The sequence below is a fragment of the Ictalurus furcatus genome, chromosome 10 (assembly GCF_023375685.1).
Source record: "Ictalurus furcatus strain D&B chromosome 10, Billie_1.0, whole genome shotgun sequence".
Classification (NCBI taxonomy): domain Eukaryota; kingdom Metazoa; phylum Chordata; class Actinopteri; order Siluriformes; family Ictaluridae; genus Ictalurus; species Ictalurus furcatus.
The window spans coordinates 7,083,436-7,111,222 of record NC_071264.1 but is presented as its reverse complement, the minus strand read 5'-3'; the positions used below and the strand labels follow the sequence as shown (position 1 = coordinate 7,111,222).

Sequence of the window (27,787 nt, the reverse complement as noted above, 5' to 3'; positions counted from 1 at the left end):
AGTCCTGGTGTAAAAGTCTATCCTAATCAATATGTTGAGATTAGTAAGTTTAAAACTGGCATGGTGTAAAATTTCAGTTGAACCACAGACACTTAAGGTACGTTGCAACTATTAGCAAAGTGATCGTCAATCAAAACTTTGTTGCACAGTGTTGGAACATCAGAAACACTATACAACATAAACAGGAAATAGGTCCACTATATCTGGGATCGAGACCCACTGAAGTGGTTACTGTCTGACTTTTTCTTTAGTGTAATGTATTTACTTCAAGCTAGTTATATTTAAAATGGAGAAAATCAAAAAAAAGATTGTGCTCCACAGTAAAGTACTGACTAAATTTATCCATCTCTAATTTTGCATTTGTATTTTAGTAATGATGCATAGCAATGAAAAAATAACACCTGCACATTTAATCTAAAAAAAAAAATAAAATACACTTATTGTAATAATAGTTTTAAAGCATTTTGTAGTGTTTGTTACCATGCCCATATCTCAATTTGATGATATTTTGCACTATAGTAGAAAGAGTTTACTATACTGGCTGATATATAAAATATTGCCTATATGAAGTCTTATAATCTCTGCAGTTTATATGTTCCATGTCCTCTGATCACATGCCATAAATATCCAACTGAATAAAATAACAAAGAAAACAAAAAAGGATATATACTACATGCAAATGCATTTTTTTACTCTACTTATGACAGCATTGTTCTCTGTGAACAGAATGTAGTTTTATTTGCTGTGAACATTACACCTATTAGGGGGTAGGTTTAAGTTTAAGTTTTAAGTTATAACTGTGTTGAAACTTTGTTACTTGGTGTAACTTGAATATAGTGGCCATTTACATTCAAACTATGCTTCAACACAACTCAGTGTAGAACTTTTGATCTTTATGATGTGTAGACAGGGGTCAATTAGTCTATACTTAATTAGCAGCTTTCTCTGTATTTCTCCCCTGACTTACGAAATGCATTGTTCTCTTTTCATACACTAGTCTGCATTGATCTTTCACTGCTGTTTGTCTTCATTGTACCAGTTAAATCATTATGCAAGTATAAAAAAAAAAATTACATTAAAAAGTAAAACTTCATCTGCAGCTTCAGATTGCTTTCTGTGTGAGACATTAGATGAGTGCAATCTCCTCTGGATTGTTTGTTGTTTTCAAATTGCTCAAATTTGAATGTAATGGCATGAGTATAATGAGAAAAATGCTCCTGGTTTTTGACGTCTGCAGCTCCCCATTTCATACTTACCTTGTCATTTATCACGCCTTGCATTCCACCTCACACACACATCACGCCACTGATCCAGTTTCTCTCTCTCAGGTTTCAAGTTCAGAATGCGCTTTATTGTTGAGGAGCCCCGGGGTGAGTCCGAGAGTTGCCCTCATGTTAGCGAAGCGATGACCTGTGATCACCCCATAAGCTTCCTGTGGCGTGTGACATCACAAGGATCATGCATGCCTCAGGATGGAGCTTGTGGCCATGGAGCCCAAGAGCAGACAGTGGAATGTGTTGCTGTGACAGGTACACGTCACACTTAAAAAAATTTCTTTGCTCTTTTGTCCTTTCATTCCACCTTCCATGGCTATTTTTTTTAATTCGCAGGACTGTATCCTAAATACACAGAGTTGCATCCATGATATTAGACATCATGTTTCTCTCTGCTTTCATCCTCTTTGTCTTTCGCTGGCCCGACTGACCTCATCCCCACAGAGATAAATGTGGCTCATTTATCAGAATACACACTGATTTTGAGAGAGCAGGACATCATGGGACACTCTGCTAATGACTGTCATTAGACACAAAGAGACGTGTATATAGTAGCCTCTGTGACCAGCGTGAGCAGAGCTCCATACATTTTGTCCCTGAGATGATAGCTAAAGGCTTCCAGCCATGTTTTGAAGGCTCCTTTGGGGTTTCAGTCAGGGGCACAGATGTCTCATGACTGTCTGTAGCATCTCTCTCTCTCTCTCTATCTCACACACACACACACACACACACACACACACACACACACACACACTATGCAAGCACTTTAGACACTTTTAAACCCTCTGAGTGTGTGAAGCAAGTCACAAACCTCCCCAAATATCATTCAAATATGGATGGTCACTGCAGGAAATATAGACTGTATATTCTTTTTGAGGGAAAAAAATCCAACTAAGGCATTTCATTCATGCTCAGATCAGCCGTGACTGTACATGATGTAGGCTTCATTTCAGCTTTGGGGGTTGCTAGCATTGCTTGGGATCTTATTTATATTTAGTATGTTAATAAGGGATTTTCCATAATAAGGGATTTTTTTATGATATATTCCAGTAAGAATGTGACAGTAATTCAATATGCAAAATATTCTTCATTTATACACTTAGACAATCATTAAACAAACATGTTGCAATATTAGTCAATCTCTTACTAACGCCTTTCACTATTAGAATGTAACATCATGGTTCTGATGTCAACTCATTATCCCATTAATGTTCATATTAAACAATCCACCATCTCCGCAATGGACATTTATGTATCTCTAGATCCACTTCATTATTTCAAATCATTACAGACATTTAATACTGTGATTAAATGTTTCTATCCAACAAACTGTATGAATTCGTAGGAGATGGTGTCACATCAGCACTGTTGTAGGACTCCCAGGATTTCCCAGCAGCCCTGCAAATCCCATGACCCCATGATGTGTCCTGTAATCACCCATACTCGTTTCGTGATTCCCATAATTAGCACCCCTATATACTGTAAGTTCTCTGTTTTGTCACATGTTGTGTTTAACCTGTATAGCCTGTAATATATACAGTCATGTGAAAAAGTACACCCCATGGAAATTGTTGGCTTTTTTGACATATTTGGACAAGCAAACATTTGATCCTCTTTGAAACAAAGACTATTAATAAAGGTGATTCACTCAATCAAATGACATGAAATTGTACAAATATACAATGAAATTGTAGGGATAGGGGTAAGTATACCCCTACATTTATCACACGTTAAAATTCAAGATTGGGTGCCAGTGATTAGAACCCGCTTAGGGAGTGCAGGTGGAACCAGTCTAATTTATACCCTTCTCATATCTAGTGTCTGGTGTTACCTTTGTTATTGAGGTGTGTGGTGTCATCATGCCAAGATCTAAAGAGTTTTGTAAGGCCTTCAGAAAAAAAGGTTATGGATACCTATGAGTCTGACAAGGGATTTAAAAAGATCTCCAAATTATTTGAAATACATCATTCCACTGTAAGGAAAATCATCTACAAGTGGTGCAGATTTCAGACGACTTCCAATTTATCCAGGACTGGCCGTCCCAACAAATTCAGCCCAAGAGCAGACCATCTACAAGAACCCCAAAATTTCATCACAGGATCTGCTAGTAAGTCTTGCAACTGTTGGTGTCAAAGTGCATGCTTCTATAATCAGAAAGAGATTGCACAAATTTTACCTACATGGGAGGCGTGTCAGGAAAAAAGCCTTTGTTGTCTAAAAAGAACAGTAAAGCAAGACTACAGTTTGCCAATGAGCATATAGGCAAAGACCAGGCCTTTTAGAATAATGTGCTCTGAACAGACGAATCAAAGATAGAATTGTTTGGCCACAGTAACAGCAGACATGCTTGGCACCGACAAAAGACAGCTTTTCAGAAGAAGCACCTCATACCAACTGTGAAGCAGGTTGGTTGAAATGTTATGGTTTGGGGTTGCTTCGCTGCCTCATGGACTGGACAGCTTACATTCATTGATTCAACTATGAATTCTGCATCATATCAAAGAGTGCCTGAAGATACTGTGAGGCCATCTGTCCAAAAATTGAAGTTGAACCCGAAAGTGGACCTTTCAACAGGACAATGATCCTAAGCACACTAGCAAATCCACCAAGGAATGGCTCAAAAAGAAGAAATGGAGGGTTATGGAATGGCCTACACAAAGCCTGGATTTGAATCCCATTGAAATGTTGTGGGGGGATTGTGTGAAATGTGTGAAACGGGCAGAACATGCAAGAAAACCCTCAAACATCTTGCAACTGAAAGAATATTGCACGGAAGAGTGGTCAAAAATTCCATCAAGCAATGTCAGAGGCTGGTGGACAATTATGCAAAATGCTTACAAGAAGTTATTTCTGCTAAAGAGGGCAATACTAGAATCTGAGGCCAACTTACTTTTTCCACAGAAGAATATCACATCTACTGATATTTCTGTGAATAAATAATTGAAAAAGCTCATTTTTCTTGTGGTTTTGCTCAAGTATTTCAACTTTTGGCACTGTTTCAAACTGGCCATACTCTTACTGAAGTTAATTTTTAATCACAGAAATGTCCTTTTACTTTGCTACAATCAGTGGCATTTCTCCGTTACTGTTAAATATTAATGAATATGTGTCATTTTAATCATTAGTTTATATCACGTAAAATGAGGTCGCGAGTCTGCACTACGCTCCAGTGGTCTGAATGCGAACGCAACAACTGCTAACTTTTTTAGCGGCTCAGTCCTGCAGAGAGGGAAGAAGCGAGCATGTCGACGGGGGCAGGACATGCATGCACACACACAAACAAACAAACATACTAACACACACAAACACTCACTCTCTCGCGCTACACACACTTTCTCACCATAGTCTGTTCTTTTGTTCTCTGTTGTCTTGTTTAATTGCAGATGCTGACAAACTTGTGTTGCTAACATGTTAAGAAAGTCAACTCTTGGGAAAATGTTTGCATTTTGGTGTGTGTGTGTGTGTGTGTGTGTGTGTGTGTTGTTGTTGTTGTTGTGTGTGTGTGTGTGTGAGTGAGTGAGAGAGAGAGAGAGAGAGAGAGAGAGAGAGAGAGAGAGAGATTTTAATCAGATCTGAAGTATTTTAATCAGATCTGAAGTAACATGTAATTTGCTACTTGAGTAGTCTTCTCATTGGATAATTTATTACTCATACTCAAGTAATTATTAACATTATTACTTTTACTGTTACTTGAGTAATTATTTTTATGAATAGTTTTACTTGTATTTGAGTAAAATCTTTGGCTACTCTACCTACCTCTGCAGTTAGCTAACCTCTTTTTACACAAATATCAGAGAAACCGATACCAAACAAGACTATGTGGATTTTTTTCTGTGTACAGACATTCTCTATCCATTTTCCCCTGTGCCTCCATGATTTATGCCTAATATCCTTCTCCTTGATCAGTCAGGAAAACGACCCTGTCCAGCACAGCCATTTCTAAAAATCTAGACGCTGTGCTATTTTCCAGAGAGGAATTAAATTACACCCTTATAAAATAACAGACTCAGTGGTAATTTCGGGGCTCATAAAATTTACATTTTAGTATGGCACATTTTTCAAATTGATTTCCAGTTTTACAAAAGGTCTCCATTTGCACATTTTTTGTAACCATAGAGGACTAGTACTTGGAGAGATGTTACCCTCTGTGGGTTTCTAAAGACAAGTAGAGCCACTGAATAAGAGGCTTATCCCTCTACACGTGATTTGTTTCTATGTGCCAGTATGTATGATATTGATCTCACTTCTTTTGTGTGTGTAAGATTGAGTGTATAAATGCAAGTGTCTGTGACCATATTCATTGCTATTTGTAGAAAATGTATTTGGCAATACTGTAAATGATGTAATAGTCACGTTGCTATAGCATGGAAAAAGGAAGCGTGATGTCCGCACACTGAATTTACAGCTCCAGACAACTTTATTAAAAGAGCAACATTTCGACCGTCAGGTCTTCATCAGGCACTTCATCAGGCACATCAGGAACATTGTGTCTGATGAAGACCTGACGGTCGAAACGTTGTGCTTTTAATAAAAAGTTGTTTGGAGCTGTAAATTCAGTGTGTGGACATCACACTTCTTTTATCCATATTGTTATTTTTGTTGTCCTGCACCTGAGCCCAATTATGGCGCGTTGGATGTGCACACCTTTTGTTGTATTTTTGATTCTTCATGTCAATAAAGCCCTCAGTTCTAACACAGATAACAATCTAGCGTAAAGAAAGTAAGAATGCAACAAGTGAAATAGAACATTTTGCAGAGACTTGATAACACGTTCTCATCCTACAGGAGACGTTGTTCCCACTGAGCGGTGTTCAGGGGATCCTCCACCACTCCAGAAGCCATGCGAGATGCTGTGTCCTGATGATTGCGTGCTGGGAGAGTGGAGCTCCTGGTCCTCCTGCTCCTACTGCTGCTCCAGGAAACAAGTGCAGGGCAAACAAAACCGCTCCCGTGTCATTCTCGCACCTTCAGGAGAGCGTAAGACATTTCTACCTCTCTTAAAACACATCACGAATGCCACAGTATTGGACAACTAATCTTAATTATAATTTATGGCAAGTACGACTGCACTGAATATGTAACACCAAGTGTGAAACTAGCCTTAAATTATTGATTTGCTTGAGGGCTCAAATTAAAATGCACCACTTGCCAGTCCTGTGGCAAAATAATGGATGGCAAACAAAAACAGTGGGTGGATAACATGCAAATAAACTTGTTTGCATGTCTTGTGTCTGAAAGCAGTTATTAGTTTGTTGAGGTTTTTTTTATATCCATAAAGTGCAACGTGTCACAAATGGTATCTGCTATTAGGCAGTAGATATTGGCAAATATTATGTGTGGAGAGAATACTTTTATGGATAATTGTCGGTATTATGCACAGTTAGTGAGTTACACAGTATTTTAATGTGCTAGAATGTTTGAAAGAGTCACATATTTCTACACTCATGCATACCTATACATACATGAAAGTAGAAACATTTCTTATTTATGTCTAAGATTGAAAAGGAAATGGACATCACTGATTGTCCCACTTTATTTATTTTAGTGGATTGTAGAACAGTGCTGTTGTTCAAGACGAGATAAAATGTTTTGTTTACTGACAGCTGAATTAAAAATGTATCTGAATGCTTTTCTTACACATTTAGACCTATATATACACTGTAGTGATATATAACTGTTGTGATGCCATATAGTGTCGGGTCTATAAATATTTGGAAAGTGACACAATTTTCATAATTTTGCCTCTGTAAACTACCACAGTGGATTTGTAATCAAGTCAATTCATGTATTTTATGTGCAGTAAAGGCCTGACATAGCATCTCATTGAAGGAAACTCAGAATTTGATGATGTCCATGGGTTCCAGACTTGAGGCAGTTAATAACTGCAAAGGATTTGCATCCAAGTATTAAAAATAATCCTTATATTTATGCTTATGTTAGTTTGTCCAATTACTTTTGAGCCTTTGAAACAGGAGGTACTCTGTAATATATATATATATATATATATATATATATATATATATATATATATATATATATATATATATATATATATATATATATATATATTGTAATTCCTAAATGGTTAATACAATATTTTTGTTAAACCCCTTGAATTAATGCTAAAAGTCTACACTTCAATCACATCTACATTGCTTCATTTCCAACCCGTTGCGCTGGTGTACAGAGACAAAATTATGACAATTGTGTAACTGTCCAAATACTTATGGACCCGACTGTATGGAATTCGATTTGAAAATTCGATGTACACTCCTAACACCCAGTGAGAGATTTTACCTCTCAGCGAGACTTCATTGTTTATGTCACACTATACAGTGTGCTATAGAGTGTGTTTTCACCAGGTTGAACTGCAAATGTAAAAGTATTGCATTAGTCAGTGAGCCTACTTTGTGAATACAGAGGGAAAGGGATGCTTGCCTGCACCTGTATTGGAGCAATGGAGAGCCTGTGGCACCCAGACATACACAGTGTACCACTGGTATACTTCTCCGTGGGGCCCCTGCACTCCAGACTCTCGCACATACAGGAACAGCACAGAGCAGGAAGAGGTGGAGGAACGGGCCTGGGGCACTGGGATACAGACTCGCCGTGTGTCCTGCAGGAGAGTCGATGGTGGACAGGTGGAGCCAAACAGGTACGCACTACAAGGAATATAGAGCAGGGGTGTCAGACGTTGTACAAATACTGTACATACAGTAAATGTCTTATTTAAGTTAGAGTAAAAGTGCTGAACAAATACTTGTAACAGTCAAAGTACCGCTTCAAATTCATTACTCTAGTTACATTTAGAAAGTAAAAACTTTTTGTTTACTGACAGTAAATAAGTCATCTTTCACCAAGAAATGTGTGCAGTACAAGAATATGCTCATTTTACTATGCAAAGGCTGTCATCAGGTGAACTGGCTAGATAGTACAATAACTTGAATTTCAATAATTATCTGTATGAATAAATGAAGGAACTGCTTTCATTAATTCTGTTGTTTGTTTGTTTTTTACATCACAGACATATCCATTTAAAACAAACATTTCAATCCACACCAGCTGCATTAGCAGCATATAAAACATAGACACACCTGTTACATTGCGTATGTTTTATATTCTGCTTGTCATTCACATGTGCAAGTGAAGCTCTGCAGAAACAACACAACCATATGTTCACTATTCTGTTTTATCTTTGTTTAAACTCATAATCTACAAAGATGTCATGATTGTGCAATCTGTCCTTGAATAGCAAAGTGTGTGTATGGTAGTGATATTCATGGGTAACGCAAAAGAGATGCATTTGCAGTTTCTTTTGTGCCCCGTTGTCTCATGTTATGTTTTTATTGAGCTATGTTATAATTAAAAATTTTCAAGTTATCGACAAAATTGGACACTTGGCCATTAGTTTTCTGGATACAGGTGCAGTCATAGTGCTTACATGATTTACATGATGCACTGGTGTGAATTTAATTAATAAATGTGTTCCATGTCATTGCTTTTGCAGTATATTGTCTAGGTTTTGTAGCTAGAATGTGGATTCAATGCCCACAATTTTCTAACTAACTAACTTTTCAGCTTTTCTATTATACTGTATGTATTCTATTTATATTGTCATTCGTTGATAAAGATATTCAAATATATTATTTTATTTCCTAAAGACATATCTAAGCATATCTACTGTTCTCTTCACAGCCCTGATGGGGTCAAAGTCCATTCATAAACTAGTCTCTTAAAAATCTACTCTACTGAGTCTTTATAGCGCTAATGCTATAAATAAAAATATAAAGTTTCTTGGGAAACACTTGGCTACAAGCCTGCAATGTTGCCAAACAGATAATTGAAGAGGGCAGTTAAGGTACTAGGCTATTGATCCTAAGGTTGAGAGTGTTGCCAGTGTTGCCAAGCTGCTAATGTTGGACTTTTGAACTTGGTCTTTAATCCTCAACTGCTCCAGGGACTCCCCAACATCCTTTCCAAACTGGACTAAGCAAAGAAAGCATTTCATTATAGTGTATGTGTATAACAATAAAGAACTTTCTTTCTTTCTCTCTTTGGGCTGCAAGTCCAGTGCAACAGTCTGATTTATCCAAAATGTGTCACTCTGAAATTCATGTTTTGGGATGTAAATACACTTGGTTGTTTTTTTTTTAATGAAATTCCGTTCAAGGCTAATACTAGGTACATAAATCATTCTGGAGAGGATTTTAGGGAGTTTTTTTGTGATTGTTGCAGCCATAAATGATTTTGCTGTGGCTTTTTTCTCTCTCAAAATTTGCAATGAAACTTGCAGACTTTTTTGTGCTTTTTTGCAGAAAACTATTGAATTAGTAAAATTGCAATTGCACGAAATTATTCTGCACGGTCTTTCGCAGTGATGTTTGTTGGTAAATGAGACCCTTTAAGCTCTACTCATGTTAGAAAGATGTAAATTGAAGAAGGCTTTCACTGAATGCACGTTGTGATGACATCACATGACATCTTGATCCAAATCTACGGACAAACTATGTGCATTTTGAAAAATTGCAAGCTGATTATTTATTTATTTATTTATTTATTTATTTATTTATTTATCTGTTTGTTTATTTATTTATTTCCGAATAGTTCAGAGTTTACTTGATTTTGCATTCATTTATGCGACCACAAAATCCCGTAATCCAGGATGGACTGATCAATTTTTTCACTATTAATTCATTAAAGACTCATTGTCATTATTATGTATATTGTTCCTTTTAAGTGCACCAAAAGTTTGTTTGTTTGTTGTTCTTGTTTTGCATGGAGCACATATGTTTACTGGAGACTTCTTTTCTAGAATAAATATGGTTAAAATTATGAACGACACTTGAAATGAACTTTTAACGTACCAGAAGAATGCTTGCTCAGTGTATCCTTGAAACCGCCATCTAGAAAAGTGCTTTGAATGAAACATTTGACAAATCAAAACTAAAAATTTGCTGAAAAAAAATTATATGCCATGCACACATTAGGATTTCATGACTTTGATTTAGTAACTCATGGTTCATTAAGTTGTGACACAGTGATTAATGTAGTAATTATATTATAATTACTACATTACTACTAATATTATATATATATATATATATATATATATATATATATATATATATATATATATATATATATATATATATATTATTTTAAAAAACTTAAATGAAAAACTTTGTTATTTCTTTGTTCAGTCCATATTTTCTATCCTTGGTTTTTTTGTTGTTGTTTTTTTTTTCAGTTGTAAAGGCAAGTACTTATGTTTAAAGGAAGTGGTCTAGATGTTAATTGAAAACCTCATCTTGGATAACTAAGCAGGTGCAGAGCCAAATTTTGAATAAACACATTTGCATAAATATTGACTACTTTTGGACCATATTTTAGGACTTAGGTTGCCAACTTTAGTTGCCAACTCTGAATACAGCCCCCTGAATACAGCCTCCTGTTTAACCAAACCTTATCTTTTTTTTTTTATTGTGAATTATTTGTTTCCAAATAAATGCATAATTTTAACTGTTAAACATCAGTGGCATATTCCAGTCAGAGACTCAGACAGAAAGTGAAAATGGAAGGGGAAAAAAAACGTCAGGTTCTTGTATAACTTCAAAACTAAAATCCACATGTGTTCATATGATTGACTTCTCTAGCTGTCCTGAATCAACCCGTCCAGACCAGAAGCGTTCCTGTATTCTTCCACGCAAGGTGGATTGCATCGTTACACCTTTTAGTGAATGGAGTCCTTGTCCAACCTCCTGCTCACCAAGTAAATATAGATACAAATCTGTTTATAGGTAAATGTACAATGTTTATCCAGTTTTGTGTGTTTGATTACTATCAGAACCTGTTTTCTCAGTGAACACCACCATTAGCACCCAATCCCGACATAGGATCATCATTCAGAGGCCAGCCAGTGGTGGTCAGGAATGTCCAGCCACACTGTTCGAGGAGAGAGAATGTGACCCGCAACCTCTGTGTCCAACATACAGGTGCAATCTGGAGCTGAAATATATCCATGAAATATATGTTTACAAAGCTCAAATGAAATAATAATTGTGTATAATGTTAAATATAACGTTTGATGACTGAAATTGCAGTAACATTTCTGATGCATATCTTTTCAAGTTAGAATTCTGGTTCATAGACACTGTAACGGTCTGTCCATACTCAGCAGAAGAATTAGGATCTATGTGCAGAGATTATAAAAGTCATATTAGGCATTAATCATCAATTAGGGACTGCAGAAATAGCAATCAGGGAAAACACACCTGAGAACATATACAATTGCAAATGAATGGCAATACTTTGCGATTAATAACTGAAAGGCATGTACTTATATAGAAGTAGACAGGAAACAGGAAATGAGCAACTGACTAGGATTCTGGAGACATTGACCTCTGCTGGTGGGGAGGGCTACTGTCCTGTATCTGTTGTGACACCCACATAGTAGCAGACTAGTTTTATTTTTGTCCATTGGATTTTTCATTATTCCTCCCTAGTATTTTTCAGATCTATATGCACATACTGTATGATTTTTATGAGCTGTAATGTTCCTTACTGTAATGTTTCAGAACTGTTTTTTTTTCTGGCAGGTGGCAGACACACCGTTGGCATCAATGCATTTTGGTCCCTGATTCAGTGAGACAGGCGGTCAGTAGCCATAGTGAAACCTGTGGGCTTGGTCTGCAGACCAGAGGTGAGTGAATATTTGTAATTTCTGGATTAAACCAGCACTACCAGGGTGGTTGACTTACTGCTCAAATGTTTTAAATGAATGTTCGCAATAAAATCCACATTTTTGGTTCTTAAAAAGATAAGAAACCTGTATATCTGTACACATTATGCAGTAATACAATGAATATCTTCAGTGGGGGAAATAAGTATTGAATGAATCAACATTCTTTTCAGTAAATATATTTCCAATGGGGTTATTCACATGAAATATTCACCAAACTTTGGTATTAACTCAAGAAATCCAAACATATAAAGAAATCCAAACATTAAAATCCATAAATAAAGTTATGTGTAATAAAGAGGAATGACACAGGAAAAAAGTATTGAACACGCTAACTGAAATGTATTTAATACTTAGTGGAGAAGCCTTTGTTTGTAATGACAGCTTCAACACACTTCCTGTATGAATAAATTAATGGGCCACAGTATTCAGGTGTGATTTTGGCCCATTCTTCTAAACATATTGTCTTTAAATCTTGTTCAATTGGATTCGAGTCAGGTGATTGACTGGGCCATTCTAACACCTTGATTTTTTTTTTTCTCTGAAACCAATTGAGAGTTTCCTTTGCTGTATGCTTTGGATCATTGTCCTGCTGGAAGGTTCACCCATGTCTCATCTTCATCATTCTAGTGGATGGCAGCAGATTCTTCCCAAGAATCTCCCGGTAAAGGGCTCTATTCATCGTTCCTTCAATTATTTGAAGTCTTCCAGTTCCATGCGATGAAAAACAGCCCCACACCATGATGCTTCCACCTCCAAACTTCACTGTTGGTGTAGTGTTTTTAGGGTGATGTGCAGTGCCATTTCTTCTCCAAACATGGTGTGTAGTATGGCAGCCAAAAAGTTACATTTTGCTCTCGTCTACACTCTGCCAGTATTTCATAGTCTTGTCCAAATGAGTTGTAGCAAATTTTAAACGAGCTTCGACATGCCTTTTCTTTAGTAATGGAGTCTTGCGGGGTGAGCGTGAGCAGTGGAGTACATTGCCTATTGTTTTCTCTGTGACGATGGTACCTGCTGCCTCCAAGTGTTTCTGGAGCTCTTTCCGAGTGGTCGTTCGCTCTTGGGTCAGAAATCTTGCGAGGAGCTCCTGTGTGTGGCCGGTTGATGACGGAGTGATGTTGCTTCCACTTGCACATAATGGCCCCAATGGTGCTTACTGGAGGATTCAGAAATTTTGAAATACATCTGTATCTGAATCCATCAATATGTTTTGCAACAATAAGGTTGCGAAAGTCTTGGGAGAGCTCTTTGCTTTTACCCATCATGAGATGTTTTTTGTGTGACACCTTGGTAACAAAAAATCAGTTTACTAACCCAGCTGATATTAATTTGCACAGATAATTACTTACAGATTTCAGCTGATTCCTTGCCTTTCCTTGCCTTAGAGAACTGCTTTTTCTTAGTGTCTTCAATATTTTTTGTCATTCCACTTTATTGCACATAACTTCATTTATGGACTTTTATGTTTGGATGTCTTTATATGTGTGGATTTCTTGACTTAATACCAAAGTCTAGTGAAAATTTCATTTGAATAGCCTCATTATAAATTTATTTACTGAAAACAATGTTGATGCATTCAATACTCATTTCCCCACTGTATATATATGGTCTTTAAGAAAGTAATGACTGACTTTATCTTTGAAACAGAAACTTTTACATAGCTCATCATCACCATGCTGTCTCACTGTAATTAGGCCCACGGTGCATATTATGCACATTTAAATGTAAATAGGGACCAGTTAGCACACACCAGGGATGTAGCCAACTATGTAAACCTAGCAACAAGAATTATTGTAATGTTGAGCAGCTGCCAGTGTTTGAGTGTGTGTCGTGTTTGTATAGAAGGAGTTAACTGGCTCCTGAATGGCGCATCAGATAAGCGGTCGCCCTAACACCTTTTCCACGGAAATTGGAAAAGTGAATTGGAAAAGATGCAGTGACTAGCTTTACATATTCTGGAGGATGCATATACTAGTCTTCACCCTGATTCCTGTATGGTAAAGTCATGTTATAGGGGAAAGCTAACTAGTGAATGAGAATTAAACAAATTGGGATTGAAATTGTTAACTAACTCTGAAATTTCTCATCAGATAAGAATGTATTTCATTTTATGTTTTAGTGGTGAAAAACTATACTTTCAAATTATGAACAGTTCCTCATTCCTTCTGCTCATTCGTCAGTATTGCTCATTTTTACTCTGGGTATCTGTCATTCTGTTCCATAGCAGTGACATGTGCTGGGATAGACGATGCTCCTGCAGATATGGCAGAGTGTGTGTGGTGGGCTGGGGTGATGCCCAATGCAGTGCAGCAGTGCAGGGTGGCATGCAAAGATGATTGCATCTTCAGCTCCTGGAGCAAATTCTCCCAGTGCCAGGGCTGTGGAGGCTGGCGCACTCGCACTCGTTCACTCATTGGTACAGTATCACACGCAAGCACAGACACTGACACATGTCTGCTTGCCAGGTCTGTGGTATGTATGGTATGTATGTGTGTGGTATGTATGTGTGTGTGTGTATATATATATATATATATATATATATATATATATATATATATATAATGTGAATGTTCTGCAAAATAGGTAAGCTGGAAGCTGGAGGATTTTTTTATACAATAGTAAATACATAGTCTAGTTCATTATTCAGCCTATATTCATATATTCTGGTCTGGGTTGTGGTAGATCTGGAGTGTATCCTGGCAATACTTGGTGCAAGATAGGAATATAGTCTGTATGGGATACCAGTCCATCTTTTTGTAAGCCTATAGTTATGATTAAAATGCAGAGAATTAACACTTGAAATTGTGTATCTGTAGAAACAACTTGTTTGTAACTAGAGTAAACGCATAATAAATGAATATAATAGTTTTTGACTTGTACAGTTACATACTGTACGTGGCTACAACTAACAGAATCTTATTAGCGCATTGACATCTGCGCAGTGCTTTCATCAGAGTAATAGTGAAACTTTTGACTATTTTTTGAACACCATTACAACTTTTCATTTAAAAAAAGTTTATGAGGTTGTCTTTATAAAGTTTTGTTTGCAGCAGCAAGCAGTAATATAGCCCTGCATATACTAGTAGAGTGTCTGATACTGAAATCACCAGGTTGTTGCAGAGGGGGTCTGTTTTTGGTCTTCATTTGGGCACCATTTTCTTCACCCAAAAAAAAGACAGTTTTAGAGTAGACTGAGTAATGAAAACATCTCTCTAATGACACCACCCATGTCCCCTGTTATCCTCCAGGCCGCAGTAAGAAATGGTGGCGCTGCCAGCAGGAGACACTCGTGGAGAGAGAAGCATGTCCCTGCTCTAAGTATCATACACAAGTCCATGGACCATGGTCTCCATGCCTGCTCCCTGAGCTCCACCAACCTGTGGGCTATCCATTTACTAAGAGGGGCTCCCATCTGATTCAGAGGATCACCCAAGGCTGGCATATACATGGAGAGGGCAAGGAGTGTGGGCAAGGGTGGCGCTATAGAGCCCTGGCATGTCTGGACCATCTTGAGCATCTGGTTAATCCTGCTCTTTGCAATAGCAGCGGTGAGGCATTACCCAAGTCATTTACCTGGTATACAGTAGGGTATATACACCATTGTCCACTAATAGGAAAAAAATATTGTAGCATTTACAAAAAATAAAAATAAAAATTAAAAAAGTAAAAAGTTTTGCTCAGTTACTACTTATACACAAATGCTGAATATATAATTTTTTTTCAGCTGTTTGATAAACCCATATATGAAACTGATATATACCTGATTTATTCTGTATACACATCAGCTTTAATTTTCTAAGATTCTAAACAAACTGCACTAATTTGCATGTAAATTATAAATTGCATCTGAGGTTAGGCTGGCAGGTGATATACAAAGAATAACTGCCTAAGTGACTGTTATCTGCAATGATGGGAGGGGAGAAAACAATATTAGAATAATTTCTGTCTGTTGACTGTCCTCGTTAGACTCTCAAAACTAAACCTGAAACTCAAGTGTAAAACCAATTACAGGCAATGAAACACGTTGGTGGGGGGGGGGGCTGTAATTATTCAAAATACAACATGAAGTGTTCTGTTCATAAGATGTGGGTGAATGAAAACCTTTTTAAAGGTTCTTTGAATGCTGTTGGTATCAGAAGTGGAGTTGTGCGGCAAAAATTTAAATATGAAACGTTCCTGCAGTAATAGCATCATAATTACAAAAACATAATATTATTGCAAAAACTCTAGTTAGTTGGTTAGTTAGTTAGTTGGTTAGTTAGTTAGTTAGTTAGTTAGTTAGTTAGTTTGTTTGTTTGTTAGTTAGTGTCTTCAAATGATGTAGTCGGTATGACAATATTAATCGTTGTTTTAAATTCTTGTGTTGTCTTAAAATAATACTTGACATGTTTTCAACCTAATCTTTGTCTACTGCTTTTGTAGCATCTTGGTGATTACCATGAATAAGAATTTTGACCAGACTTTTCTCTGTATTGAGAAAAGAAGGGAAAACCCATTTACTCATAACCCACTTATAATGGAAGCCTAGAGGCACTGTATGCAGCAGTCAATAAATGTGTATCTGTAACTTTTTTTTAAGCTCCACAAGGCAAATTAAGCTCTAAATCTCTAAAACTGTCCTTTTGGAAATCACTGGCTTTTGGAAATCTTGCATAGCTGCAGAAATAAAAGCAATTCGTGGTTGTAAACTCAATAATTTAGGCATGTATATGTCTATGATTCCACATACATGTCTATAATTTTTCTCTGAATAATAAGATGCACATGTTTGTTGGCCTCTGCAAATACTAACAGGTATTGTGTTCCAGGTGTTGAAGAGGAAAAGTGTGTAGTGCCCTGTCCTCTCGACTGCAGGCTGAGTGAGTGGTCTGCCTGGTCCTCATGCAGCGCCCCCTGTGGTGGGGGAGTAAAAGTGCGTGCTCGCTGGTTAAGAGAGAAGCCTTTTAATGGAGGACGACCCTGTCCAAAACTGAATGTCAAAAATCAGGTGAGAATAGCGTTGCTCCAAGTAAATTTCTGCTTAATCTTATTAGGTGGGTGTTTAGGTCGGATTGGTCCTCTTTCACTACACCACTGATTAACAGACTGAACAATCATGATGCTACTGTTCATTCATTCATCTTCATTAACCGCTTTAACATGGTCAGGGTTTATCCTGGTGTTGCATCCGGAACCTATCCCGGGAATAGTGGCGCAAGATGGAAGAATTCAGCCCTTATGGGAATTCAGTCAATCGCAGGCACCATACACACACACACATTCACACACTCTTTCACATCTTGGGCCGATTTAGAGTCACCAATCCACCTGCATGTTTTTAGACAGTTGGAGGAAACCAGAGAACCCAGAGGACGTAAACCGTAAACAAACAATAACCCAACCACCACCAGCCATTTTTTATGAACAGAATTTATTTAAAGTTGCAGTAACTGCTAATAAAATAAACCTACAAGAAACTAAATGGCAGAACATAAACATAAAGGCTGCAAATCTATAAAAAGCAGTGGACCTTTAATATTCCTATTGGAATACTGTTTATGAGCTGCATAACCTTCCTTATGGTTTTCATCTGCCTGCATTATATATTGTTTTAATTTAGTCTGCCTCTTCAAGACCCACTGTAGATTTGATCAAATCTGATTTATTTATTGAAATAATGCCTATATACTGTACATTTAGTGATGCACCTTCATCAGTTGATTTTGTATGTTGTATGTTGTTGTAGTATGTCATTGATGCAGTATGTCATTGTTGTAGTATGTCATTGATGCAGGGGCATGCGCCCCCGAAATTATTTTTTTTAGATAAAGCACTTAAATGCTCATTTCTAATGACTTTTCATTGGTTAAATATTTGTAAAATCACACAATCAGACGTAAAGGGTGACCAATAGCACTGATTTATGAAAATAAATAAAAATGACGAAATATGGAGATACGATGTTCTGATGTATGTCACTGAATGAAGTTCAATTTATTCATTAATATTACTCCAAACAGAGACTTGTTCATTTAAAACACTAGCTACTATACTCATTAAGAACAGCTGCTAGTTAATGTAGCTAGCCGCAGTACTTCTTGAGGCATGGGTGCTATCCTGTGAGGATTGCTGTTTATGTTGGTGAGTTGAAGCGTTCCAAACATCCAACATCGTGTGACATGAACTTGCTGGCTAACTGGTAGCTTTCCATACAATTTACAAGCTCATCCTCCTCAGTCTTTTCTACTCCTATGACCTGCTGTTCATCCTCCCCTGTCCTCTTCCTCTTAACATATTGTAGCATGCTCATCTCTGTGTGAACATTTTGACTAACATTACCATTACATCATTTATGGACATATAGCAATGACACATACACACAATTTTGGTGTGCTAGCTAGTTTGCAAACTTATGCATATTTGACAGTTTCATAGGCTAAATAATTATTTCAACAACAAACTTGTCGATCAAAACCAGCAAGCAATCAGTTATTTCGTGGGCTAAAATAGCTACGATATCCTACCTCAAATACAAAGTGGTAAATCATTCAGCTATACGTTAGTGTGCTAGAGAGTGTCTGAATGCTGTGTTGTAACCGCTCTCACCTCAGGACGTGAGGTTTTTTGTCACAGATGGTCACGGAATATTCGAGTCATCTTCAAATCAATCCATTTCGCTTTCACTGTCTAAGAGTAGCCACCTCTTTGCAAAATCATACTAGGTTTTGCTTGTTACCTTGCAGCGACAGATACTTTGCTCTCGTCAGGCTTGGCAACAGGCAAACGGTTCAGCGAGCCCTAGCTGCTAGAGTCTGACCTCTGCGCTTATTATAGCGAAAGTTCTGGGGGTTTTTTTAGTAGAATTATGTCCCATCCCGTCCCGTCCCATGTATAATGGCTCCTACACCAATGCAATTGCCACCCACTGAAATAACTAGATGGGTGGCAGAACATACAATAAATACTGTATGTGAATCTCTGTGAATCTCTAGGACATGGCATTTATATCTGTAAATTTCTTATCTGGATGATGGTAATAAACATGGTGAGTTTTGTTAGCCTCATATTAATTACAACAATCATATGATGTTCGATGTGTGAAGCTGCAGTGAAGTTTTGCTCTTATTTTTGTACAGATAAAACAGTTGAGCCAGTTGTATTTAGTTATTAGTCGGGTTGTATGAAATGGGACGAGAAGGCTTTGCTTGACGTCAAGCATTGTTTTGGCTAAGACAGGGTCCCAAAAAGGTTAATATAATATTGGTCCAAAAATCCCACTGTGCTGACAGATTTCGAATGTCTCTTGTTTTGCTACACGACCTGCATCAGCTCGGATGTGTGTATTTCTGCCCATGAAAATAGCAACTGGAGGAGAAAAGTAATAAAAATTGCTTATGCTTGTGCTTGGATGAAAATAGAACAACAGTTTCATGAGTGCATTACAAGTCTGTGTGAGTATGAGAGAAAACCGCACACAAGAGAATGGGGTGTGAAAGTGCAGTTATTGGTACGTTATGATCAAGCTGGTCCCCTAGCTGCCCCCACTGTTAAACGTCGACCGGAAGTTTCCGAAGTCATTTTGTTGTAAAGCAAGTCTAAATAAGTTAATGTCTCTCTGGAGTTCTCATCGCACATCATCTCTTTTCTGTCTCTTCTGTTTATATGCTGCACCTTACTGCCCTATGCTGTGCTCCATCGAGCCAGGTGGAACTACATTAATGTTTTATTATAACCAGGAGACATTTTCCCAGCTCAGTTTCACTCTTATAACTAAACCCTTAAAAGACTGACCCAAGGTCACCAAGAAAGCGAACAAAAAGTTCAAAATAGTCATTCATGGAAACTTCTCTCTCCTTTTCCCTCTTCTCACACTGCTTGTACGGACATCTACAAAGGCTCAGGTTAGTGATTATACTCAGAAATGCATGCTGCCGTTCCAAATATGAATGTCGGCATCTGTGTTTTTGGCCAGGCTGGTGTGATTAATCATGTATTTCTCTCCCAGGTGTCTGAGGTAGTGCCTTGTTACTCTGAGTGCAATCAGTATAGTTGGGATGCTGAGCCGTGGTCCATGTGTGTTATCAACCCACCCAACGTTATGAGCATCATGAGCCAAACCCAGCCATCATGTGGAGAGGGTGTCCAGACCCGGAAAATCAGGTGAGCTCACTTCATCACCATGCCCCACTTGCCATTTTCTTGCATCATCACCGATGCTCAAAGTGTTCCCAGCCCCTTGGGCTAAGCCGATACTCATCAGTGAGTTTTTTGCTGTGTGCTCTGACTTTGAGAATTACTTTCTTAACCACAGCTGTACCTAATTGAAATTCAGCTCTTTAAATATTTTTTTTTTTTTTTTTTTTTAAATAAAAAAAAAAGGCTGGAGACATCCTGTCCATGTCATATGAATAGATAGGCTCATAAATCTGTGTTCAAAATGGAGAACAGGATATAACACTGACAAATAGATTGATGAGGACAAAGTCCTATTTTTCACAAAGGACTAAAGTTACAACTGGTGCTACAACATCTATGACATTGAGACTTATTTAGCATGCGAGTTAGGTTTCCTTAAGACATAGGATAATTTAAGTAGGATCAGTAGGATGTTTCAGCATCCTACTGATCAGATATTTGTAGTATCACTATCTTTAATTTAAATACATGCTATAAGAGGAACAACTCATTCTATGAATGTTTATTTTGTTGTCTTTATGATTATATTGCCTAGACCAGTGGTCAACATACCTGTTCCTGGAGATCTACCTTCCTGAAGACTTTAGCTCCAACCATAATGGTGCCCAACTAACATCTTTGTCTTTAGAAGTTCTTGATCAACTAAAACAGCTGTATTAGATTTGGGTTAGAGAAGAAACTTGCAGGAAAGTACAGTAGATCTCAAGCAAGTGGTTTGGTGACCACTGATGAAGACAAACCTTTGTGCTCATGAATAAAGTTTCATGAATCTTCCATTGCATGATGGGATCTTTAGGTGTGTGAGGAAGGAAGAGGACAGACGCAGCAGTGTGAATGACTCTTTGTGTGGCCAGGATGATCGGCCAATCACTGCTCAAGCCTGTTACCTGCCTTGCCCTGGCCAATGCGTTACATCAGAATGGAGCCCGTGGAATGAATGCCCTATGGTGAGTGACCGATTGATGTTCTTATATCAACGTCTCTGAAAGGATAGGGAATGTCTGACAGTTTTGACTTCTGTGGCGAGATTTAGCAAGGTTAAGGTTGTGGTTAGATTTAGGTGTAGAGTAGCATTAAGTAGCTTATTAAGACATATGTCCGTGTGTGTGTGTGTGTGTGTGTGTGTGTGTGTGTGTGTCTACAGGGGTGTAATGAGAAGGAATTAAGATGGAGGAGTAAAAGAGTACTGAGGATGCCAAGAAGAGGACACACCTGCCCTGAGCTGAATCAGACACAATTCTGTACCAACACTACCTGTTTCTCATATTCCTATGCTTATTCAGGTACTTGTACCCAAAAACACACTGTTCTTTCCATAAAATTAGTACATTTACAGCATTTGGCAGATGCCCTTATCCAGATAACCTTACATTTATCCAACTGAGCAGTCAAAGGTTAAGGGCCTTGCTCAAGGGCCCAACAGTGGCAGCTTGGTAGTGCTGGGATTTGAACTCCTGACCTTCCAAGCAGAAGTCCAACATCTTAACCACTGAACAACCACTGCTAGTGGTAGTGTTTATAGTAGTAGTATGCTAATAGTGTTATAAACTATTATAATATAACGTTATAGGTACTATACTATATATGTGTGTATGATTCAAAGACTGGAGCAGTTGTCAGCTCAGTGACAATGCAGTATGTGGCCAAGGAACGAAGACGCGCCTGCTGAACTGCATCGATAGTGATGGAAAGCTTGTGGAACTCAGCATGTGCAAGGAGGTGACGAACACATTACATTCCAGTATTTTACCATTATTTTGTTCTTACGTCCTACTAAATCATTTCTGTCAATGTGTCTATGTGAGGAATTTTAAACACTGAACTATACAATTCCTGTCTGTGATCTAACACCAGTGGGGTCCTTCACGAGGGAAGCTATCTGCTCCATGTGAAGTGAGCTGTCCTGTGGACTGTCTGCTGTCTGACTGGTCACTCTGGTCCGAGTGCTCACACACCTGTGGAGCGCAAAGTATGATGACACAATTCAGCAGATTTATTTTAAATGCTCCTTGTAATGTTATTGCTATTCTAATCCTATCCTACTTCAAATATAGTATTGTTTTGACAGATTTTGGTATGGCACTGATTGTCCTGTTGTTGTCATGACAGCTGCCATATTGTCTTCTCACATTACATACTAATTTCTGCTTGTCAGGCACTTGACACTGCTGTATGCTCTTGTGTATGTTTTTTTTATTATTATTATTCTTTTTTATTACACACTTAGTACCACCTAGGAAATGTCACTTGACATACATATTTTTTTATCATTAATTTATAATTATTATTTTATATATAGATTTTATAGCAAAGATTTTTAGCATAGGTAATGGTATAAACTTCAGGGTGGCATCACACCACACCACCATTGATTATTCTCCTGTAACAGCATGCCCCATTGTGTTTTATTCCTCTATATTTTTTCCATTTATACACTGTATGACCAAAAGTATGTGGACACCTGATCATCACACCCATATGTGTCCATAAGATAACAAAAGTGTTGTCACCAGGGGAGGCAGGTTGGCTTAGTGGTTAGCATGTTTGCCTTGCACCTCCAGGGTTGGGGCTCAAATGTTGCCTCTGCCTTGTGTGCATGGAGCTTGTGTGCATGTTCTCCCCATGCTTTTGGTGATTCCTCCAGGTACTCTGTTGATTGGCATTTCCAAATTGTCTGTAGTCTGTGAATGGGTGTGTGAGTGTGTGTGCGATTGTGCTTTTTGATGGGTTCGTATCCCACCCAGAGTGTCCCGTGCCTTGTGTCCCAGGTTCCCTGGGATAGGCTGCAGGCTCCCTGTGACCCTGTGTAGGATAAGTGGTATGGAAAATGGATTGAAGGATGAATGTTGCCACAAAGTTTGAAGCACACAATTATATAAGATGTATATGTATGCTGTAGCATTATGAATTCTCCTTTACTGGAAATAAGAGGCCCAAAATAGTGCCACTGTGCACAAAGCAAGGTCCATGATAACATGGTTGCCAAGGTTGGAGTGGAAGAACTCAGAGACCTGACCTCAACCCCAATGAACACCTTTTGGGATAAACTGGAACACCGACTGCACCCCAGACCTCCTCACCCAACATCAGCCTGACTTCACCAACGCTCTTGTAACTGAATGAGCACAAATCCTAACAGGCACGCTCCAAAATCTAGTGGAAAGCCTTCCCTGAAAATTAGAGGTTATTAAAGGGGGACCAAATCTATAATAATATGTTTAGCAAGCACATATGTATGTCAGGTGACCACATATGTTTGGCAATACAGTCTAGTTACATTTGACATTGTGGAACAATTAGAGGTTCATAAGAAGTTAGTTCCTGTTAGCACATATGTTATAACAGCTCTAAAGAGTCATTCCCAGTCTCACCAGCCTAATATTTTTCTTTAAAAGTTCATAAGACTTCTTCCAAAACTGCCAAATAAACATCTCCTCACAGAAAACCACCCCATGAACAATTACACATGTATCTATTGTCAGAGCTGCTGTCATAGAAAACTGACAAACCAATCAGATTGGAGAATTTAACAATACTGTAGTACAAATACTGTAAATGATGAACAGCCAACATAGTGTCCCAATAATTATGAAAAATAGAAAATAACAGATGAGGCAATGGCAAAGAAGCAACTTATTATGTTCTGATGCTTTGGCTGGTGTAACTTACCATCATTTAAATGAACAAACATTAATTAATGTTTCACTTAATTAATCATAATTAAAAGAGCAACTCTGTGTTATTTTATTTACCTGGCTTTCACATCCACTGCCACATCAGTACGTACTGTTTTTTCTGTATAGCTGTTGTGGTTACAAAGAGTGTTATGTTCTTATCACTTTTAATTAAAACATTTCCATCTGCTTTAGTCTATTACATACTTACTTGCTGCATACATTCTTGAAATTCCTTTTTACTAATATTCATATAGTGATTGAATAGGCAAACAGAAATATCGGTCCAGCCCAAGATGTTAATTATGCTCAGTGTCTTGGTTGCATTTCAGTATAGTAGAAAATGACTGTCAGGAGCACTTACTTGAAATGCAATCATTTTTGACCAAATATGTGTTAAAGGAATTCCTTAAGAAAATAAGATAATAATGGACACCTCCCAGCCAATCAGAAATGAGTATTTTCTGTCATCTGTCATTAAACATATGCTGAATAGAGTACACATATTAAAAATTAGCAGTCTAACACATACAGTGGTACTTGAAAGTTTGTGAACTCTTTAGATTTTTCTATATATCTGCAGAAATATGGCCTAAACATCATCAGATTTTCACAGATTGTTCACAAGTCATAAAAGTAGACAGAGAAAACCCAAGTTAAACAAACGAGACAAAAAATATTATACTTAGTCATTTATTTATTAAGGATGAAATGATCCAATATTACATATCTGTGAGTGGCAGAAATATGTGAACCTTTAAGATTAGCAGTTTAACTCAAAGGTGCAATTAGAGTCGGGTGTTTTCAATCAATGGGATGACAATCAGGAGTGAGTGAGCGCGCTGTTTTATTTAAAGAACAGGGATCTATCAGAGTCCGATCTTCACAGCACATGTTTGTGGAAGTGTATCATGGCATGAACAAGATTTTTGAGGACCTCAGAAAACAAGTTGTTGATGCTCATCAGGTGAGAAAAAGTCACAAAACCATCTCTAAAGAGTTTGGACTCCATCGATCAGACAGATCTTGTACAAATAGAGGAAATTCAAGACCACTGTTACCCTCTCCAGGAGTGATCAGCCAACAATGATACAACCATAAGCACACAAGTCATTCTACCAAAGAATGGTTAAAGAAGAATAAAGTTAATGTTTTGGAATGGCCAAGGCAAAGTCCTGGTGTTAATCCAATAAATGTTGTGGAAGGACCTGAAGCAAGCAGTTCATGTGAGGAAACCCACCAATATCCCAGAGCTGAAGCTGTTCTGTACTGAGGAACGGGCTAAAATTCCTCCAAGCTGATGTGCAGGACTGATCAACAGTTACCGCAAACGTTTAGTTACAGTTATTACTACACAAGGGGGTCACACCAGATACCGAAAGCAAAGGTTCACATACTTTTGACACTCACAGATATATAATATTGGATCATTTTCCTCAATAAATAAATGACCAAGTATAATGTTTTTGTCTCATTTGTTTAATTGGGTTTTCTCGGTCTACTTTTAGGACTTGTGTGGAAATCTGACGATGTTTGGGATCATATTTAAGCAGAAATATAGAAAATTCGAAAGGGTTCACAAACTTTCAAGCAGCACTGTCAGCTGTCATAACTGTATTTTATTTAATAACTGTGTGATTTTTGTTCTGGGAGGATAACTAGTCAAACATAGCATATTAATATAAATATAAATGCTCAGTCTTATTCTTACTTAGTCAAAAGTATTTAAAAAGTGTATTGTGCGTAAAAGCTAATGCTTGGGTTAAGTATTGTTTGTAGTGTTGCAAATACTTAAAATATTCACAATTTAAAATATACTACAAGTTTACGGTGCACGTAAGCATTCCTTCTCATTGAAAATGAGCTTGTGCTAAAATCATTGCAATAATGCGAACTTATATGGCACTAAAATCTATTAATGTTTCTTTCTTTTTTTTTTTTATCTGGCTGAGCATGTGTATGCACTTAAGGATATTTAAAAAAAAAAAAAAAACACAGTATTAGCTTTAATGCCACATAGATTCATAATCCTTTAAAGCATCGACTCATGTGGACCTCGATTCACTCCAATGAGGAAACTTCCCCAGGTGCTTATTACAACTAACTACATAAATAATGATGCTGCTGCTGGGAGTATAATGGTGTGTGTGTGTGTGTGTGTGTGTGTGTGTGTGTGGTTATTCAGGTCGGATGGCACGCTCCAGATTAGTTCTACACCAGGCAGGAGAAGGTGGTAGGCCCTGTCCCTCTCAGCTCTCTCAGACAAAACCGTGTCCCATTAGGCCCTGCTACAGCTGGATGCTGGGAGACTGGAACTCTTGCAGGGTGGAGGTACCAGTGCAATTCCTGTTTACACACACACATACACACTCACAGGAAATAACAGTTTACACCTTGTTGTAAAAGTCACCGTTTACAGAAGTTAATAGTAATAACGAACTACACTCAGCATACACTTCGATAGGAACTCCTATTGAATGAACGCCTGCACATTCGTGCAATCATCCCATCAGCCAATCATGTGGCAGCAGCGCAATGCATAAAATCATGCAGATACGGGTCGGGGGGGGTGGCACTCACTGGATTTTTTTTTGTTTTGTTTTTGAACCATTCTGTGAAAACTCAAGAGATTTTTTGTTGTGTGTGAAAATCACAGGAAAACAGCACTTTCTGAAATACTCAATCTGCTACCAACAAGCATTCCATGGCCAAAATCAGTGACATCACATCTTCCCCTGTTTTCTGGTGTTTGATGAGAACAGTATTTGAAACTTGACTTGTATCTGCATTGGCTGAGAAGAAGGTGTTTCTATTAAAGAGGCCAGTGAGTGTATACAGTGGTGATAGATTTATACTTGACTAGTATAAGTCTTATTTAATATACAGTGCCCTCCACTAATATTGGCACCCTTGGTAAAAACTGTCTTTATTGTATAATCTTTTGATCTTTCCTTAAAAAAAAATTCACAGCAATACTTTGCTCTCATGGATTTCAAACAATTGCAAACAAAACAGATTGATCCAAAAAATATCTTCATTAAATATATGTGTGCCACAATTATTGGCACCCTTTTAGTCAATTCTTTGTGCTAACCTTTACAAAGATAACAGCTCTGAGTCTTCTCCTATAATGCTCGATGAGGTTGGAGAATACATGCCAAGGGATCTGAGACCATTCCTCCATACAGAATCTCTCCAGATCCTTCAAATGTCAAGGACTCTCCTCTTCAGGTCACCAGACAGGTGTTCTATGGGTTTCAAGTCAGGGGACTGGGATGGCCATGGCAGGACGTTGATTTTTTGGTCAGTGAACCATTTTGTGTTGATTTTGATGTATGTTTTGGATCATTGTCCTGCTGGAAGAGCAAACCACAGCCCATTTTAAGCTTTCTGGCAGAGGCAGTCAGGTTTTCATTTAATATCTGTTGATATCAATGATGCCATGTATCCTAGAAAATCCCAGAAAAACAGCCCCAAAACATTAAAGAGCCGCCATCATATTTAACCGTGGGCATGAGGTAATTTTCCATATGGCTACCTCTCTGTGTGCACTAAACCCAGCTCTGGTGTTTATTGCCAAAAAGCTCTATTTTGCTTTCATCTGACTATAGAACCCGATCCCATTTGGAGTTCCAGTAGTGTCTGGCAAACTGAAGACGCTTGAGTTTGTTTTTGGATGAGAGTAGAAGCTTTTTTCTTGAAATCCTTCCAAACAACTTGTGGTGATGTAGGTGACTTCGGATTGTAGTTTTGGAGACTTTCTGACCCCAAGATGCAACTAACTTCTGCAATTGTTCAGCTGTGATTCTCTGAGGTTTTTTTGGCAACTCGAACCATCCTCTTCACAGTGCGTTGAGACTAGATAGACACACGTCCTCTTCTAGGTTTATTCGTAACATTTCCAGTTGACTGGAACTTCTTAA

At 37.8% G+C, this 27,787-nt stretch overlaps 1 protein-coding gene across 1 annotated transcript in view; it reads left to right on the top strand.

Annotated features, from left to right (window-relative positions):
- thsd7bb (thrombospondin, type I, domain containing 7Bb) overlaps positions 1 to 27,787 on the top strand; it is a 48,747-nt gene that overhangs the window by 8,288 nt on the left and 12,672 nt on the right. The window contains exons 5-20 of the mRNA XM_053634953.1: positions 1,329 to 1,529; positions 6,060 to 6,251; positions 7,695 to 7,929; positions 10,928 to 11,043; positions 11,134 to 11,266; positions 11,870 to 11,973; positions 14,240 to 14,431; positions 15,264 to 15,563; positions 16,824 to 17,002; positions 19,890 to 19,895; positions 20,000 to 20,154; positions 20,987 to 21,137; positions 21,335 to 21,473; positions 21,794 to 21,909; positions 22,045 to 22,159; positions 26,050 to 26,195. Coding sequence (XP_053490928.1) covers positions 1,329 to 1,529; positions 6,060 to 6,251; positions 7,695 to 7,929; positions 10,928 to 11,043; positions 11,134 to 11,266; positions 11,870 to 11,973; positions 14,240 to 14,431; positions 15,264 to 15,563; positions 16,824 to 17,002; positions 19,890 to 19,895; positions 20,000 to 20,154; positions 20,987 to 21,137; positions 21,335 to 21,473; positions 21,794 to 21,909; positions 22,045 to 22,159; positions 26,050 to 26,195 — 2,480 coding nt within the window. The remainder of the gene's footprint in view (positions 1 to 1,328; positions 1,530 to 6,059; positions 6,252 to 7,694; positions 7,930 to 10,927; positions 11,044 to 11,133; positions 11,267 to 11,869; positions 11,974 to 14,239; positions 14,432 to 15,263; positions 15,564 to 16,823; positions 17,003 to 19,889; positions 19,896 to 19,999; positions 20,155 to 20,986; positions 21,138 to 21,334; positions 21,474 to 21,793; positions 21,910 to 22,044; positions 22,160 to 26,049; positions 26,196 to 27,787) is intronic.